This window comes from Manacus candei, unplaced genomic scaffold, assembly GCF_025592945.1.
Source record: "Manacus candei isolate 608988 ecotype Guabito, Panama unplaced genomic scaffold, ASM2559294v1 h1tg000005l, whole genome shotgun sequence".
NCBI classification, from domain to species: domain Eukaryota; kingdom Metazoa; phylum Chordata; class Aves; order Passeriformes; family Pipridae; genus Manacus; species Manacus candei.
The window spans coordinates 8,804,259-8,823,107 of record NW_026138053.1 but is presented as its reverse complement, the minus strand read 5'-3'; the positions used below and the strand labels follow the sequence as shown (position 1 = coordinate 8,823,107).

Genomic DNA, 18,849 nt, shown 5'->3' with positions numbered 1-18,849 from the left:
TTAACACCTAGTCAGTCGATTTATATCTACTCAAGGTAAATCAGAGAAATGAGGTTTCAAATCAGGCCAGAGAAGTAATCAATCAATCAACTGGTCTATAACTGAAAGGATCCATCCTTGGACACAAAAATTGATGGAACTTGCTGAAAGGAGTTGAGCCAAGCCTAAAATAAGATGCATATTAAACATTTATTAAGTTTTGAAATAAAAATAGAAATAAACTTACTTTTGGTACGTTAGCCAGACCCTGAACTACAAACACAACAGGATTTCCCGCGTTCTTGATGGCTTCTACTGCTTCCTCGTGGGTGGCATTTTGGAGATCTATCCCAGAAACCTAACAAACAATGTTTATTTTTATTAGGTACAGAGTCACTGCAAGAGATTACACACACTTGTAGAAGATTAGTGTATCTGAAGAAGGCATCAAAAACAGTTGAGAGAAATTATTTGTAAAGTATGTTTCCATAACGGTTTAAGGAAAATTGTATTACTTAGAATTCATACTTAAGAGATGGCCATACGTCTCCCAAAACAATTCTTCCAGATAGAAACATAAAGAATAAGATTGTCAGAGTGTTACATAATGTTAGGTATAATATAACTCTTTTAGATTTTACTTGTTTGTAAACTAAACCTGAGCAGCACTATTGGCTTGGGAACATAGATTCAGAAGCATTAATTTGGAGAAAAATGAGTAAAAAATCAACACAGAGCCAGAAGTGAGAGGCAGGAATGACACTTTCCCCCACAGCACCTCAGAATCAGAGATTTGCCCCAAATAGCAGTTAATCAGTTAACTACTCTAAATCTACACACACAAAATAACAGCCCATATTTCAGTATGAAGAGCCCATGTTCTTCTCTGTGTTAAAATTATGTTTATAGTTATGCTATAATTTATTACTCATTTATATGGGAAGAGGGCACTCGCATTTTTTCATTTCCCCTTCAGACACCAGGCCATGTTTTTTCTTAAATATAAAGGAGAATGTTAAAAGGGCTCCACAGTCAGACCTCAGGAAAAAAAAAAAAGACACCATCAGAGGTTTCTTTTGGTTTTCAAAACACAGTTTTGTCAATACTTCACGAAGTGGTGGCAGTATTTTGTCTCTCTCTCCTCCCAAAGCTGTTTGAGTCAATCTTTATTTCTCAGACTAAAAAGGTAGGTTTATCTCCATTTACCTCAAGTATTTTATCTCCAGTTTTTAAAGCCCTGGTTCTTCCTGCTGGGCTGTCTTCCAAAACTTGTTTGATAAAGATCCCTTTAAGTTCTTCTCCATTCTTCAGGCGCTTTATGACAGTTTGTCCACCAACAATACTGATTCCAAGAGACACGTGAGGGTCTCTGAAGATCTCAACACTGAAAAAAATACGTGTGGTAGTTTAACATCTTCAAACAGTTTATTTAAACTATAAATGTGAATCTTTAAATAAATGTAAGCTCTTGGTCTTTCAAGGAGATTTAATAGAGTAAAGAGATAAAGTCAGAAGCCTAAGAATGCTCTCTACAGAGTTTTTACCCTGAGCAGATTTCACCCCACAAAAAGTACAAAATTCTGCTGCCAATCCAGGTCCACTGGGCAGAGGCTTTTATTTCAGAGAAAGTCAGATCTTCGAGTAAACACTCATCCTCTTTCAGCTTGAGGAAATTGTCTGGAAATGGGAAGTCCTGCAAGTGGCACACTAGACAACTAATAAAGTGTTTCATATAACTTTCTGAACACTGACTGTACTAATCAGCTTAAACAGGAACTTTCTGATCATGTTTTACTTAGGACCATAAAAACAATTCACCTAAAAATGTTAACAATACAAGAAGGACATGGCTAAAAGTTAGCCTGGCAATTTGGAATTGTGCCATGGATTTTAGCAGGGAACTTGTGGAAAGGGAGACAGCAGCACTGTGTGCATTGTTCACACCTAATAGTTATTAAATGAGCAAGAACTTGTAGGTCATCCACAACGTAAACCAGCCAAGCTTTCCCAAGTCAGCTGTATAAATAGAAGGCATAATTCTGTTGAACATCTGTTAAAAATTCACTGTATCTAGGAAAGCCCAAGGTTCACAAGTACCCTAAAGTTACCGGCAGAGGAGGAGAATAAAAAAAACAAAGAGAACTAATCGGGCTCACAGAAAAAAAGACATAAGGTAAATGGGAAGGAATAATGTAATTATATGAACATACGTTCGTGGTGGTCCCCAGTGGCTGAAGTTTGGAGTTTCTTCTCCTTCTCCTTCTTCTCTCTCGGGTAATTCACTGATTTGGGGCAGAGGGAGGGGAAGAATAAAAAAATAAAAGAGGCATCACCCATGCCAGGTCACAATTCCTTACATATTTTTTATCTGGCAGCGAGACAGCAACACCTTCTCACACTGTCCAGTTTAAACCAAATGTACAAAGTCAACAGACTAGACAGGAATTTTTGTATTTAGGTTTAAATGTACTTCAGGAATGCTCCAGAAATAAACATGATGGGCAGACCAAATTTATAAGCTGCTCCATGATATACAAATCTGCACTGCATTTACTCATTTGAAATGACTATTTAGGCAATTTTAACATTTACTTTCTGATAAATATGCTGTGATGCTTAGAGAGGGACATAAACATGCCAAAACCAGCCTAGCTGACAAGAAAGCATATAATGATGCAACTAGGAGAACAGAACAGATCCTGTGTGTTCCAAACCTACAGAATAATCCCCTCACCTTACTGCTGAGCTGCTTTCCCTCTAAGGGGAGATTACAGATGAATTAGGGAAGTACTAAGAATTGGAATCAACAGGCTACAAAAACTCCACTACCCACTCACCCAAAACTACCGGGGAAAGACTGGGACACTTGACAGATATGGTAAATATTTACAACCAGTGCCAGCTCAAGGTTTCTCAGCACCACTGGCAAAACTACGGTTTCCTACATAGGCCTGAGAGCCATGGTTGAACTGCTCTTCCCAAAAAGAACAAAGGAAAGGGAAAACCAAGAGGACAGAGCTATAGGAAGGAGCTAAGGGGAGAGCAATGCTGCTGTAAAGGCTACATCCCTCTCCTCCAGGACACATCCATACTCCCCTCACCGTGGAGTAAGAGAAGGAGGTGGCAGAGTCATTCATACCTTTCTGCCCAGTACTCAGGGGAGGAAACATGGGAAGTTTTAAGGCAAATTTCAGCTCCTTGGGCAAGAGTCATCAATGTATCTTAGCATTTCACATAGCCTTTAATGATGAGTCAGTAAAGTAAATAAGTAAAGCAAGAAGACAGTTAAGATCTTTAACTGAAAGTCTTTCAGAACCTGAAATATTTCTCCATACCTGCATGACGCTGTTCTAGGCTGAGCTAAGGTGGCTACTCTCCCAGATTCCAGGTTCTTAGAGAAAACATCATTCTCTCCTTTTAGCTCTTCCTTTTCAATAGCTTCCAAATCAACAGCAAGCCCAGGCCCTTTAGAGTCAATCCGAAGCTTTGTTCCTGGAGATGAAAAGGGGTAGATGAGAATTTTTACTTCCTCTGTCCCTGCACTGACCAGTTATCATCCTTGAAAATAAGTCACTTAGCTCACCAGGTTCTAAATGTGTTCAAGGCCAGGTTGGACGTGCCTTGGAGCAACCTGGTCCAGTGGAAGGTGTCCCTGCCCATGGCAGAGGGATAGAACGAGATAGACGTGAAGGTCCCTTTCAACCCAAACCATTCTAGGATTCTATAGTTCTATGAAACGTGGATGTTGCATTATTATCAGGAGGCTTAGAAATATAGAACATTTATTTTTGAAGGAAATTTAAACCACACTAACCAGTTTTTTATAGCACCTTGCTTCTGATGTACAAACAGTCAAGTAATAACAGGAAACATCAGACCTCTGTGGAACTCAAGGCATTCTTTGGTACAACTTACACGTCAGATGCTCCTCACAAAAACACATGGTTAGGAATAGTGAATCTATCCTTTGCACAGGGACAGCAGATCCCTGCTCCAGTACAGAATCCCATCGTGCTGGGATGACTGATGTCATTTTGGTGACAGAAGCATCAACATTAACGGAACCACCAGAGTTCCAGTCTGTCACTGCAGCTCACACACAGCAGTTGCTGCACAAGGTGCAGGTGGCAAAGACAGGAAACAGCCCAATCTCCTTCCTCCCAACCAGGGAGTGTTACTTCAGGCAGGTTGATAAATTTATTTCCCTGATGATCTACCAAATTCTAACCACCCATGTCTGGCCATCTGACAAGGAGAAACTCTGCTCTTGAACACAGATTACAAAACCAAGATATGGGGCAATATCTACTACAGAGTTCCCTCACAAATTTTTGGTTGTGGTAAAGTCACCTCCAGAGCCTGTTACTTAATTTTTAAAATTTTTTTTAAGTGCAAAAATCTATACAGTTAGCAGTCAAAAGTGACTGAGAAAAATTCCTGACAGAGGTTACAGCAATAAGCTATTTTCCTTATGCACAGAGTCCTCCTGGGGACATCAGTTATCAGAATATCCCCCTCCTGGGGACATCATCAGAATAAAGTGATTTCCACAGGCAGAACAAAGTTGCAGCCCATTTCAGTATCATTTCTGACAACTGTGGGTAAAGATTATGGAATGGTTTGGGTTGGAAAGAACCTTAGAGTTCATCTCATTCGACTCCCTGCCATGGGCAGGGACCCCTTCCACTAGACCAGGCTGCTCCAAGCCCCATCTAACCTGGCCTTGGACACTTCCAGGGATGGGGCACCCACAGCTTCTCTGGGCAACCTGTGCCAGGGCCTCACCAATCTCTGATTAAAGAATTTTCTTCCTAACTTCTAATCTAAACCTGCCCAGATTTGGAGGAGGAAGAAAGATTATAAAGCTGAAACCTATTTAAAGCCAGACTGTGTTGAGCCTGTAAAAGTCTTCATTTAAATACTGTATTATTTGAAAGAATTTGTATTTTGGTATAAAATTTAAATTTGTAAATATGAAATTATAAGATAAAGGAAAAGCTTCTAACAAACCTAAATCCATCTTGCTTTTTTCTTCTGACTGAGTAGTTTCAATATCAAATATGTCCTTTTGGTAGCCACTGTGTGCTGTGGTTCCAGGAAAGAGTGACCTTATAGTAGCATTTTCTTCACACTTCACAGAGGAGAAAAAAAGTAATTAAAGTTAGAAAGCAACGGTATTAACTTACACAGAGGTATTTGACAGGAACATTAATTTTTACAGCAAACATACACATTTTCTCAGCTACATTCATATTTATTCAGATAACTATGAAATGCTAACTGCTAATTTAAATACTAACTGCTCATTTACGCACTATATTAAGAAGAGGTATGAAAAATGTTACATGCAATTGCAATATAAAGCAACCGTATCTTTCTACTCAATGTAATTCAGACAAAAAGTTCTTTACTCTTGCTCATTTGTTGTTTATAAGTAAAAAATATATAAATTTAATATTGTGCACTCTGGTATAAAACTTTCAGTAGAAGTTGCATTTTAGCCTGTTTATGTACATAGTGCATAATGGGACATGCCAAACAAAACCTGAAATTCTCTGTGGTTGTAATGTTAAATCCTTTTCCACTTCAGTTTTTTCATATAGAAGCACACACCTCAGAAGCTGGTGCATGGGAGGCTGATATTATCACTTTTTTCTTTGGTAAGGGAATGAACAAAGAATCAGAAGGAAAAAATAACTCTCAGAATTCTTGAGAAGGACATATAAATGGGAATTCTGCAATTTACCTGAAGTTCTGTCTTCTCCTACTCCTTTATCCACCAATATCCTTGTTACAATTGCTTCCACCATATCATTTTTCGCTCAACTGCACTATCATCTGGCTCAAGAAACTGATTTGGATTAAAAATTTCACTTCCTTTCAATGAAGCCTCTGGACTATTAAAATCCTGAAGTGACATTCTGCTGTTACTGACATGCACCCAATAAGTAACCAAAAGAACCTTCCAAAACATACAAAAGGTTTCTGTTAGAGGTACCCAAGTAATTAAATTAAATAGAGTTTAGGTCTGGAGTTTGCCCTTAGGTCTGGGTTCCATGGTGAGGGTACAGCACTGACACCAGCACAGCATTCCTTACCGTTTGATCTTTACTGAATGGATATTCCAGGGACTGTTCTGGACTTAAATTAATACTGGATCTCAAGTCTTTTATTTCAGTACTCTCCAGTTGCTTTGCCCACCGTTCTGTATCAAGGTTCCTGTCTGAAGTTGCCTTTTGTCCACAGGATGCTTTATATTTCAGGAAGTCTGAGTCTTCTTCATACTCTTCATCTACCAGCATTTCCCGTTCTTCATCCATGTCTTCTGTTCTCGGTTTCAGGAATTCACACATCTCCCAGGACTCCCTCTCATCCTCATCATCATTTTGAGAAAGCTGAAATGACCTTCCCAAGTCCAAATGTGGTTCATCAACAAGTTCTTCTTTAAAAGGTGTTTCATCTCTGAAACCCTGCACAGAACATTACAGGAATATAGACAGATTTTTACCATTATGTTTCCTCTTAACTCTTTCAAAACTATGGTTTTTTATGCATATTAAAAGTACATCCTGATTTTTAAAGTGAAAATCTTCTACCTTTCGCAAATTCTAAAAGAAAACAGACTCTCTGACTTATGATTTTAATGCCAAAAGTAGACAGTGCAATGATTTTTTTAAATATAACAAAATTAAAGTTGCACAGCTTAGATATGGTTGCAGCCATTTAAAAAAACCAATCTGGACTGAAGTTAGGCAAAAATTATTAATTAACACTACAAAACCTACAGGAAAAAGTATATATAAATCTGGTTAAAGTATCTCCATGCTTCAGACCTACCTGTTTTATGTACATTTCTTACAATATCATCAGCTAAATAAAAAACAACTGAAGAGTTTGCTCATGCAACAATACCAGCAATTAAAAAAAAAAACCAAAACAACAAACCCACAAACCAAAAGCCATAGTCCTTTGTCCTACCTTGGGTATTCCACACAATATTTAACCTAGGTCAGAGGGGAAATAGATGACCCATGGATATAAAATGATCAGTATCTAATGCCCTTCCTGTTTTAAAGAGAACAGCACTCACTTTTCTACTCAATTCAAATCACAGAGGAAAAAAACCAAAAAACAAACAACAAAACCAAGAGAAAAAAAGTACAAAAATCCACTCTGAAAGATCTCACTCAACTGTTCCTTTTCTGGGATTTGTCATGTGCCTCCCCAATTTCCAGTAATCCCTGTTTCTCCCAAATGGAATGGAGTGCTGTTCATTGGCTCACAGTGAGTCTGCACAGGCATCAGAGACCTTATACCTTGCACTGGAACCAGAATTTTGCTACACACAGAAAGGTTTTACCTTCCTTTGTCAGGCCACCAAGTCTGTGTGGCCTGAAGAACCTCAAAACCTATCTTCAAGGCCCCGAACCCTCAAACTCCGAAAACAATCTACAGATTCAGGGTTCCTCACTCAAAATGTTTTTCTTTCTGCTTCCTGCCCCTTTCCAGACTCCCCAAGCTACTGCACCATTTCTGACCTTTAATATCAGAACCCTGTGTTGTTACATTTGTACAAATACAGAAGAAAAACCCTCAGACGCTGCCAAGATGTTTGTATAATTCAAGTGAGAGGCAGGAGAGAAAACAAGAGAGAGGCAAAAGCATGAGGAAACAATGCAGTCAATACCAGCTGGCACAAAAGCAGAACACCAGCCATCTAGAAATTAGCACATTTTTCATAAGCATTAAATGTTCCTTTAATCTATTTGACCTGTGTACCTCGATCTCACAAAACACCCAGTCTGAAGAGATCCAAATTCTCTACATCTTTATTCCATTTAGTTTCACTTCACTCCTGCAGCATCATTCTCCCAACACTTCCACCAACTCCATCGTTACATAAAACAGTTGCCTGAGCTCAGAACCACACACAATTTGTGTTACTGATCCAGCAGTTTGCTCTGTATCATCCTCGACTGCTGCACTGCAGCAGCAGACGCTCCCAATGGCACAGGGAATGCTGCAAATATGACATAAAGTCTACTGTGGTAGCAAATAAAATATCCAAGTTCTTTTTTTTTTTTGTTGTTGAAATTCAGCTTTGTCAGCACATCAGAGTGGGAGCCATCATGACACACCACTCTTGGCTCTTATATGAGCAGATAAGATAATAAATGGATGGAAATTTTAGCTATTACCAATGCTCTTATACATGAGGTGAAACAAAATGCAACCAAACACCTCTGAGGTCCAGTTTCTATATTCAGTAGGACTTTAAGATAAAATACTTTCTTTAAAAGTAATAACATTAGTTTTATTTAGGAAGCAGAGAAACAATCTGAGTTAGCAGAAGACTAATTCTGTGTCAGGAACCCTTCCTATGCACCCGTAAAACAACAAACTCCACTTTACACCATGAAAATCAGTAAATATCATTTATCATTATCCAGATTAATTTCTTCATATATACCTACATCTGCCCCATAATACTGCTCCTTTTGGTGGTTCTAATCTGTTTGCATCTAGAGATATGTAAATATGCTTAGCTACAAGAAAATCTAGAATTTATTTTTCTTCCTGTGTTTCAGTTCTGGAGGATTCTGGCATTGTCTTTTCTGGTCTAAAAAGAATGCATTTACCAGTGTGAATTCTGCAAAGCACTCGAGAACAGATGAAAATTAAAAGATATCCACATCTCTCTAACTCTGCACTGGTGAGTACTGCAATATTATTGCCTATTACCTCAGTATTTGAGTTTCTCACTATCTTTAGCGCCACATCCCTCCTCACAATAAACAGAATTATTTCTCAGAAAATAAGAAAGAGGAGAATTGAGGAAGAGAGCAAAGAAATCACTCCAAAGAACATCAGAAGGCTATAAAGAAGAACATATTTCAAGCGTGACTTATACACTAAACTACTTTTTTGTTTTGCTTCATTATAATCAAAAGCATTCTGCTTCCATACCTGACCTTTTTTGCAAAGCTGAACTCACTACTTTTGAGTAATATTAACACAGCATTCCTATTTCATATCCAAGGTAACCCAAGGTATTTTAATGACATAATAAATTTGATAAAGCAGTCTGGGAACTGCATTGGTAAGTGTTCTCTGTTCACAACACATTTTGCACACAGTTTGCTGTTAAGAGGCTTTTTCAGAGGGAATCCAGCCTGAAGTCTACCCAATACGCCGGTCTTATCTCCAAAAAATTTTTTTACTTTAAAATATTATTTCCTGTCTGTGTAAACTTTAGTTGAACGAAAAAAATAACCAAATACCTGTGGTGCTTCAAGTATTATTGAGAAATTAATGTTATCTATTGGTTCTGGAGACCCAGGGCTGGTTTTAATGCTGCTGGTATCCACATTGTGCATGTTCTCCTCCTCTCTGCTTTCTCCCTAAAGAAGGTAATCCAAATGATGAGTCAGGAAAACAACAAAAAAATTCCCACATTTTTCAATAAATTAAAAAGTACAGGGAGAATCAACCCTACAGAATTATAAATGTGGAAAGTCATAAATGGAGAAGATGAAGACAACAGTTTCTGTTTTTTGAAGATACTGGCTCAGATACACAAAAAAATAATTCAGATACACTAAAAAATAGAGATGTTTCGGAAAGAAAGACAAATACGAGGATACGAACAATGAAATATCACATTTTAGAAAAGAAAAGAATGTATTTAACAGCCTTCCTACATTCCTATTTCACCACTCCTCTACCACTTTGAATTACAAGCACTTTCTATTAGCTGGGGCTTTAATTAATTTTGCCTGGGTGCCCTTGATGAACAATAGTGCAGCGTTCTCCAGTAAACTACTGTCTGTTCCAAAGCCCTGATTCCAGAAAAAGGAAATTCTGCTTGAATTTACAGTCTTGACTTCAAACAGATTAAGTTTCTTTGATGTCAGTGGAGCTCAAGCAAGCACTTAGCAGTGTCTTAGAGTGAAATGGACTTCAGCACATATTTAACTGATTTGCTGAATTGCCTGAGCCACGTTACACCTACGCACAGTGCACATGGGTTTGCCCAGACACGTCTCCTGATTCCACGTGGATGTTCTTTAAGGAGGAACTTGAGGATGCTGGTTTTCCAGTCAGACCTTTTGGACACTGAGATGCCCATTTGCCAGGATTTCTGGACATGTTGAGGCATATGCACAGCAACTTAGTTGCTTTCCAGACGCACGCATATTTCCATTCTAAATTCTCCCCCCAAATACAACAGCCCAGTCATAGGACCAAAGGAAAAAAAAGTTAAAATCAGTCCTTACCACCAAAGGCTTGCAGATTCCAAGAGAAACAGTACCTGGGGGCACAGATTTCAACACTTCCACTGCCTCTGCCAAAGTGGCGCTGTCCAAATGTTTCTTATTGACGAAGACCAAGCGGTCCCCCGGTAACAGCTCCCCACCACGCTCAGCTACTCCACCTGCCACCAAGGAGCTGATCACAATGGCTGTTCTTGTTGGATCCAAGGGATCCTGTGGGGAGGAAAAAAAAAAATTGAAAAAAACCCAAGTGAAAGCCTTGAAGGATGATGTTTATTTGGAGTATGTAAAGAGCACTCAAGCACGTTCATCATTTAATGCTACAGAACGGAAGCCTGCTGAGACATTCAAAAAGGACTGTCTGCTAATACTGCCAAGGCTTACAGTTCACAAAAAGAAAGATATTCCATCACTTGCCTAATCCATTAAGAAATTTTCAGATCTGAAAGGTGACCGATACCCTACCTGCCTTCTCCTTACACACACAGGCACAGCCAGGCCAACCTGCAAATAGAACAACAACACTGGCACCCTTCCACAAGCCTCCATCCAGCCTGGGACGAGCTAATGTCACAGAAAATAACCATTCTGCATGTCACCTGAGAGCTCCAGAGCAGCAAAACTGACGGTAAAAGGAACCATTGCAAGATTAGAAATTTAATTAAAAATATTAAGCTAAAATTAACCCCCAAAACATTCAAGAAATAGCGTTTTACATTTGCTCTGTTACTGCAGTGTTTCTGCTTTGTCAACTGCACATGACAACTTATAAAAGACATTTTCTCCACCCTTGAAGCTTCCTTAAGGTACAGGAGACAGAAACAGAAGAGTAACTAAGATTATTACTGAAGACAAGGAATACTGTATTGGTGGATATAGAGAATGTGAAGCAGAAAATATTATACACATTGATAAGGCTTGTAAACTGATGCAAAGATATTAACTTCACTTATTTTTTCCCCAGAATTAGCCTCTGCTTTGTGTCCTGTACCACTTCTATCATGCATGCAACCATTTAACAAACGATCCTCAATCCAATTAAATTACTATAAATTATTATACAGTGGCAGAAAGAGACACAAAACAAATTTATGGGTTTTTAAAATTTTTTTCGTTTGTTTTGTTAAAATTACAATTAGCTTTTCTCCCCCTTGGTAAGGGCTCACAGAGTTCAGAAATGCTCCTTGCATGCACTGGGTCTCCAAGTGCATAATCATGGATTGTTTTTCCCTTAGGACTTGCATCTTACTCAGGGCATGGGAGGGATAAAAAAAAGGGCAAAATTCAAATCACAAAGACCACCATGAATTCAGCACCTCAGTGTTAATTTGAAAACAGGAATGCTTTTTAAACCCTTTATTTTTATATGACTATACACTGCTTTCCAAGGGCACATGTTTTTTAAGGTATGTGCAAACATATGAGGCAATGACTGTAATATCTGTAAAAGGCTGAAATTAGAGACCTGAAATTAGAGTTTAGCAGGAAAAGCCATGATGAAGCTGGATTCAAGTAAACCCATATCAGCAATAATTCTCTCCTGTTCTACTGCTTAATCCTGCTATTTTATAATCTTCCCAAACCCTGGGTATCCGCACTGCACAGAAGAAGCTTCTTCATGAGTATCATGTCTTGATAATCAAGCCCAGAAGCTTCTCTGTGTTCTGCCTCCTGAATCTGTGCCAAGGAGCTCCGTTTGTCTGACTGTCTGTGCCCAAACCTGCCACACACAGTGCCCAGGGGAAGGATTCCATGTGTTTCCAACAGCAAGACAGCCACACACTGCATCCAGCTTGGAAATTTTTAGAAGCAAAACAAAACGCAGGAAGTTCAGAAGGAGAATCCATACAAATTCCAAAATATTTATAAAAAAAGAGGGTTTGCTTTAAGTGTTGAATTTTGACAATTAAAATTACCGCTTTAAATTAAAGCCCTTTGCTCAGAGTGGGCTTTGCCTCTGTGCCCAAACAGCTCAACGGCCATAGAACAAACATAGACTTTTGTGGTATTTTTACTCTTCGGGTTTGCTTCAATGCAAATTAAAAATAACCTTTTGGATGTTCTTGCAAACCCAGGATTGTGTCAACACAGCCATTTTACAGCAAGCAAGGCACTGTTCACATTAGGAAAGCTCTACTGTAGAACTAAACCAGCAAGTTTTCCTATCATGGGCTCATCTTGCCGTGGCAAGGAAGGTTTATGCTGGTTCCCTAAATGGGTGAAAGCTCTCTCAGCAAAACTACACCTTTGCTGACACAACAGCTTTTATAATATGACTTCTGCTGGCTTAGCTATATTGATAAAAAATGAACAAAACAAACCCAGCACTCACCCTTACCCATGCAGATAAGCCAACAAAAATTCTGTGAGTGAATGACTGGTCCAGTAATTATGGTACGGTTGAGACTTGGGGACCAGGTTCAAACCCTGCTCTGTTTGATCCAAAGCTGCTCTTTTTTCAGATTCTGAATCCAAACCATTTAGGTAGGACATGGGAATCTCACCATTAGCTTTTTATGTACAGATATTCAAGGTCAGTGGCCTAACTACTGCATTTCTAATGAGAAGCAGTCCTGTTTCAACTTATCACTGAAATAAAAACATTTTTGCTCAGTAAATCATCATGTTTTGTTAAGAGATAATTTAACTGAAAAAAGTGTTCCAACTAGCTTTCCTCAGGATAAAAATGAAGAGAACTCCTGGAAAGAAACAGCTCTTATGAAGCGAAGTTTTGAGGACAATGTGGTTATTTTTGCTGCTTCACAACACGCATTGGAATTGCTTCACGAAGAGCAGCAGCAGAAATCTCAGAAAAGGGGCCCATATTAAAAACTGTTGTTCAGGCAAACAGAAAACAGGGGTTACAATTCCACTGTTGATTTCAAGCAGAGGGAGCTGTTGCACAGGGAGAGAAGAGCAGGATAAACTGCACAGTGAGAGCTAAGGCAGGAACACCAGCAGTGCTGTAAAACCTGAGTTGATCCCAGTAACTGAATCATGATGCCATTGCCATAAGGAATGCAACAAAAGCTGCACAAGAAGACACAGACCTACCGAATTTCAAGTATAATCATGTAAATATATTAATATTCTATTGCAACTGTGGATTGCACGGTCCTTTCCTTATCAAAACCAAAGGAACACTGGGGGGTTTTTTTATATCTTGCCTTATGATTTACACTCGAGTCCAAGACCACCCTAAAGAACACCACCTGCTAAAACAAGACAGCAAACATCAAATTCACATTCACATTTTCTAAATGGGGAGTGCAACTGGACTGTGTGGGTTGCTGTCTTGTTTTTGAAAGAAAGCAGGGCTAGCAGCAGGATAAAAAACAGATTCTGTACTAACTGCAAAAGGTACAGCTTGTATATAGTTAGGATAGTTAAAAGGCAAGTTCACTCCCACACTGGGCTTTCTGGGCTGTCTCCATGTTAATAGACCAGCTAAAACCATTCCAAGTTACTAAACAGCACTAGTTGTGACTGTACACCCACCCTGAGGCTCTAGATTCATTTTACTTGCCTAACATTAAGCCAGACAGTAAGTGATTTTTAGCTACTAGCAGTCAGGACCAGAATTCAGTCTGTGCTTCAAAGTGAAAGGCTCATTTATTTGGATGGAGTTTACAGGCTGGGGAGAAACTCTCTCGCTCCAAACCCAGCGTTGAGATGTTGCTGCAATGGTACTCAGGATACAGAAGGGACTCAAGTTCAGTAATTCAAGAAATTATTACGTGACTTTGCATCAGAGCAGAGGGAGAGTGCACTAGACAACCCCATGCAACTTGGTCGTCTTGAAATGAATATGAATAGTAGAATCATTAAGAGTCAAAAAGACCTCCAAGATCATCATAAACCAGGCTTGGTACCATTAAAGAGGAACTTTTACCTTTACTGCAGGATTTCTTTACACAAACGAATCATTTATGAACAATGAAGAAAGGAACTGGACTGCAAAGTAAAGCTATGAGGAGACAACCCCCCTTAACTCTCAAGCACTGACACCAACCTTTTTTTAAAAGAAAGAGTTACATGTAGAAAAGTTTGCCACTTGTATAAACGCTGAAAGCTGCCCCCCTGCCATGCAGCTTCAGCAGCCCAGGACATTGGCCTTCAGGTAACCCTTTAAAGAACTTGTACTTTGTGGTTGGTGTCTATCCCTTTGTGCCCGAGCCAGCCACAGAGTAATATGAACTTGTTTAAAATAGTCACAATTTATTCATACTTAGCACACCATATATTTAACTATGTTGAACCACAGGTTTTCCCTTCCCCCCCCATGCTCCTCATCAAAATCCACAAATGTTTCCTGGAGTCCAGGTGTCAAATTTTTCTTATTATTTTCAGAGCCTCATTTGTTCTGGATTCATTTAGCAGCGTAGAGTCAATCAGGGGCCACTGCAGTTGCTGCCTCTGGGATCCCTGGATTTGGAGCAGTATGAGGTCTCTTAAAAACCTGAGCTCTGCTAAAATGTTAAGAGTCCCAGGAGCAGCAAGTTAAGAGAGTCCTACGTGCAATGCTGGAACCGTAACTTTATTGTGGCTTCAAGTGATTCGACTGCCATGGGCACCAGGCTCAGCTGTCAGAGGGCCTTAGGAAGCAAATCTGGAGACAGAACCAACACAGCTTACCTCTGTCCATCACACCGGAAAACTGAAATGATAAACCAGGCTGACTCTTTCTTGTCCTTTCCGAACTGTGAGGTGTGCAGCAGCCAAGAGAGGGCACTCCAGGCCAGCCCAGCTCCCACCACCACAGGCACTCCATGCTCCAACAAGTCCATCCCCATCTGTCCAGCCCCCAGCCCCAGCAGACCCTCACTAGGCTGAGGATGAGGAGCAACCCGGCCCAGGCAACAACTCCATTGGATGGAAGCAGCTACCAGGTTTTCTGGGGTTTTGTTTGTGTTTTCCTCTTTGAAAGGTTCATATGAAAATGTAAGACAAAGCTGTGGGTGACTGACATTCCCTGTGCAAAGTCACTCTCACTTAGTTACAGGCTATATTAGTTTTGGCATCGCTTAAGATCTAAATCGAGCTCGCCTGACTTCCTAGAATATTTCAGCTTTCTTCAAGCAACAAACTGCCTGCTGCCACAAAAACACACATGCAAAACAGCATGGTGAAGGATCCCAAAAGAAACAGTTTGAAACTTTTTTTTTCCTGTACCATTTTCTGATTTATCTGAACATTTTTACAAGTGCAAATTTGTATACTGCAGGTTTTTGTGAGAGAGCCAAAACAAGCGTGTTCAAGCTCAGAGGTCAGAGCAACCCGGCTTCATTGCATTTTGCATGGGATCACTTCCAGGTCTAACATACATATCCATATTTAAAACTCTTCAGTGAATAAGATACCAGACTGGAAGACTCTGAGACACAACACTGTTGATGCTGTACAAGGAAAATACACTTGTTAACAATGAAAAGAACCAAAAGTATTTTATGTTTATGTTACTATTATGTAGGACAAAGGTAGAACTGCACATGAGTAATGTACCTGTATGCTCAGTGTTGTGAAATTACTCAAAATACTCATCCACGCTCTCATTTTATGAAGTGCCAGTTGTTCCCTTTGCAGAGTCACCCTCCACAGCAACACCAATAATGCCAATGGAATGCAAGAGTCAAGACTGATAAGCACCCTGCAGCCTCTTCAAAGCACTAAGTACCTCCCAACAGACAAGGAAGAGGGGGAGAGCCAGCTGTGAGTGAGGTCTGATTCCCGCCTTAAGGTGGCCTCAATTTAGGATTGAGACTCAAGGTCCAAATCTTCTGTTCATTCACTCCAGCACGTTTACAGCAGTTGGCCATAGGAACTGCCAAAGGTACTCTAAAGCCTGGAAAAACATCCCTGAGAAAGTGCTCAACTAGTTTTTCGGGTTTTTTCACTGCATCAGAGTGAAATTCGAAGCGTTTTAGAACTCTTTCTGCCTCTTCCATCCGTATTAGACTGCAGTTACAGTTAGCAGGACTACTTAGGAAGAAGATTACACAACGCACAGCCTCTGGCTGTACCAAAGAAATAAACTACAGGCTGATGTGCTGAAGCAACACAAACTTAAATACAGAGCAGTATTCAAGGAGGAATGCTGAACTTTGTTGTGATGTAAGGCAAAGCACTGGAAATAAAACATAACTATTTATTGATCTGCAGTGAGGGAATAAAGCAATGAATTTCAGAAGCTCTAGCGTGCAGCCGGCATTAATCAAAACTTCTGTTGTGGGAAATGTCAGCAAAGAAACAGGAATTCACAGGGAAAGATAAAAAAAAACACAGAAACAAAACACACACGAGCCCCACCCAAAGGAGGAGAGAGAACAGCAAAATAAGAGGAGGAGGTGGCACGATGGGTTTCCCACACTAGGCTTTCATCATCCAGGATCTGAAATCATATCAGCCTTCTCCAGCAAGAAGGAACACGGTGGCCAGCGATGACTCAAACCTGCGTGGGTCTGGCAGAGCTGGGAAGCACAGCACAGTGCCTGCTCTTCTCCTGCACAACAGGGACACGCAGCAGAGAGCTGGGACCAAAGTGCCCCCAGGGAATGATCAAAAGGAAAAGGTCTTACACAGTACAGCTATTCCAAACAAAAAGATCAAAGATAGGCACTGACTATGAGAGTTCTGAAAGTGTCACTGTGCAGTGGACTCAGGTGCATGTCTGAGGTGCATATCTTTTAATTTATCAAACTTCTCAATCAATCTAAGGTTTTATCCATCTTTCATGTTTGCTCTCAACAGAGCTAAAGTCACAGGGATTACATTCATTAGACTCTCTTAATATCTCAGACTTTCAGACTTTCCAGCTCCAGTAAAAACATACTGAGTGCTGACTACAGGGAAAAGCCAAAGAGATAAGAAAAAAATCCCTGAACTCATAAGGAAGTGGAGGAAAGCCACTGTGTGATGAGATAAAGAAGGGATAGAGATGTGTGGGAATGAAGAAAAAAATGCCAATGAGCCAAGGGAAAAAGTGTAAATGGTATCACCTACACAGCCTGCAGTCAGTGGATCTTAACGCAGGTTGTGGGTTTGACAGCTTTTGGATTCAAAGAATTCCTGAATTAAAAATCCACCCAGAGAGCCCAGCAGCACTTCCACCAGTGAAGTGTGCTGGCCTCGATAATTTGAACAGCCTGTGGAAGCATAGGATGTGTTTTCACACAAACCACAGCTCTCCTCTACATGGAGGCCTTGCTTCACAAACAGCAAACACAGGAATTATGGAAGACTGGCTACAGAAAAAGCTGCAAAAGAAAAGTGGGAACATAGGACAGACTATTTTTCCAACAAGGATCTGCAAACAGTGACTTGGCCCAAAGAATCGTAGAATGCTTTGGGTCGGAAGGGACCTTAAAGCTCATCCAGTTCCAACATCCCTGCCATGGGCAGGGACATTTTCCTCTCCAGGTTGCTCAGAACTCCATCCAACTTGGCCTGGAACACTTCCAGAGATAGGGAACAGTATGGATGGTGGGGCAGATTGAAGGATAGGCAAAAAGGTTGCAGAGAATTTTAAGGCTACTGTGAGACAGAGTGAAAACAGACAGAAAAACTCCAAGTGCAACAGAACTACTAGGATTTGGGGAGCAGCATCCTCCAGAAGGGTGAAGTATTAAGAAAACAAAATACCTTATAACTTCCATGAGTTTTCAGGATACTTCCTCCTTATCCATCAGCACTAATATGCACCTCAAATCTCATTGTTTCAGAACAGATTTGGAGCTGCCTGGGCTCAGCTTTTACATGCCCATTGCTCCATCATCTCCACATGCCCAAGGACAGACCTTAGCACAGCTAAGCTTAGCTTAGCACAGTTTCCTCTAGTCTCATCTACATTATCTTACTCTTGCTGAGACTTACCAAGTGGTTCACAGAAAATCTAGCTACAGTTTTGTCCCTTTAAATTCTCGCCTCCTCTCGCAGGCAGAAGACATCTGTGGAATAATAATGAATTTCTTTGGTTTGGGGTTTTTTGTTTTTATTAAAAGCTATTCTTTCTAGCAGGAAATGAAAAAGAACAACCAGACTGGAGAATCTGGGAGACTAGGGAAAACATTTCTAAAGGTTAATAATAATAATACTGCTCAGCATTTATATCAAGGATATGCGACAAAGCAAAGAAAAACAGATGTTCTCAGTAATGCTCCAGTTTCTCTGCAAACTCAGGTACTGTCCAGAGCACCGGCTGCTGCAGCTCACAAAGGACAGGAGGGACGCTCCTAGAATTTGCTCTACAAGACAGCAAAAGGAGAGCTAAGGAGAATCTAAGAATCTAAGAATCTAAGACAGCAAAAGGAGAGCTAAGGAAAATGCAGTGACATAGGATGAAGATAATCCTGAGGTACTTAATGCCTTCTTTACCTCAGGCTTTAATAGTAAGGCACATTATTCTCCATGTACCCAACCCCCTTAGAAGGAAGGGATGGGTAGCAGAAGGAGGTGCCATAATCCAAGGGAAAAATGGTCAGTGACCTGCTACATCCCTTAGACACAACTCCCTGGGGTTGGATGGGATCCACGCAAGGGTACTGAGGGAGTTGATGGAAGAGCTCACTGAGCCACTTTCCATCACTTACCAGCCTGGCTA

General features: G+C 40.2%; 1 protein-coding gene across 9 annotated transcripts in view; it reads right to left on the bottom strand.

The window, feature by feature from the left end:
- Positions 1–18,849, bottom strand: part of PATJ (PATJ crumbs cell polarity complex component) — a 139,884-nt gene that overhangs the window by 85,227 nt on the left and 35,808 nt on the right. For all 9 annotated transcript variants that reach the window (XM_051796330.1, XM_051796336.1, XM_051796322.1 and 6 more), the window contains 8 exons: positions 10,257–10,466; positions 9,261–9,380; positions 6,078–6,449; positions 4,990–5,110; positions 3,315–3,471; positions 2,190–2,261; positions 1,186–1,363; positions 227–337 (listed from right to left, as the gene is read on the bottom strand). In XM_051796330.1, coding sequence (XP_051652290.1) covers positions 227–337; positions 1,186–1,363; positions 2,190–2,261; positions 3,315–3,471; positions 4,990–5,110; positions 6,078–6,449; positions 9,261–9,380; positions 10,257–10,466 — 1,341 coding nt within the window. The remainder of the gene's footprint in view (positions 1–226; positions 338–1,185; positions 1,364–2,189; positions 2,262–3,314; positions 3,472–4,989; positions 5,111–6,077; positions 6,450–9,260; positions 9,381–10,256; positions 10,467–18,849) is intronic.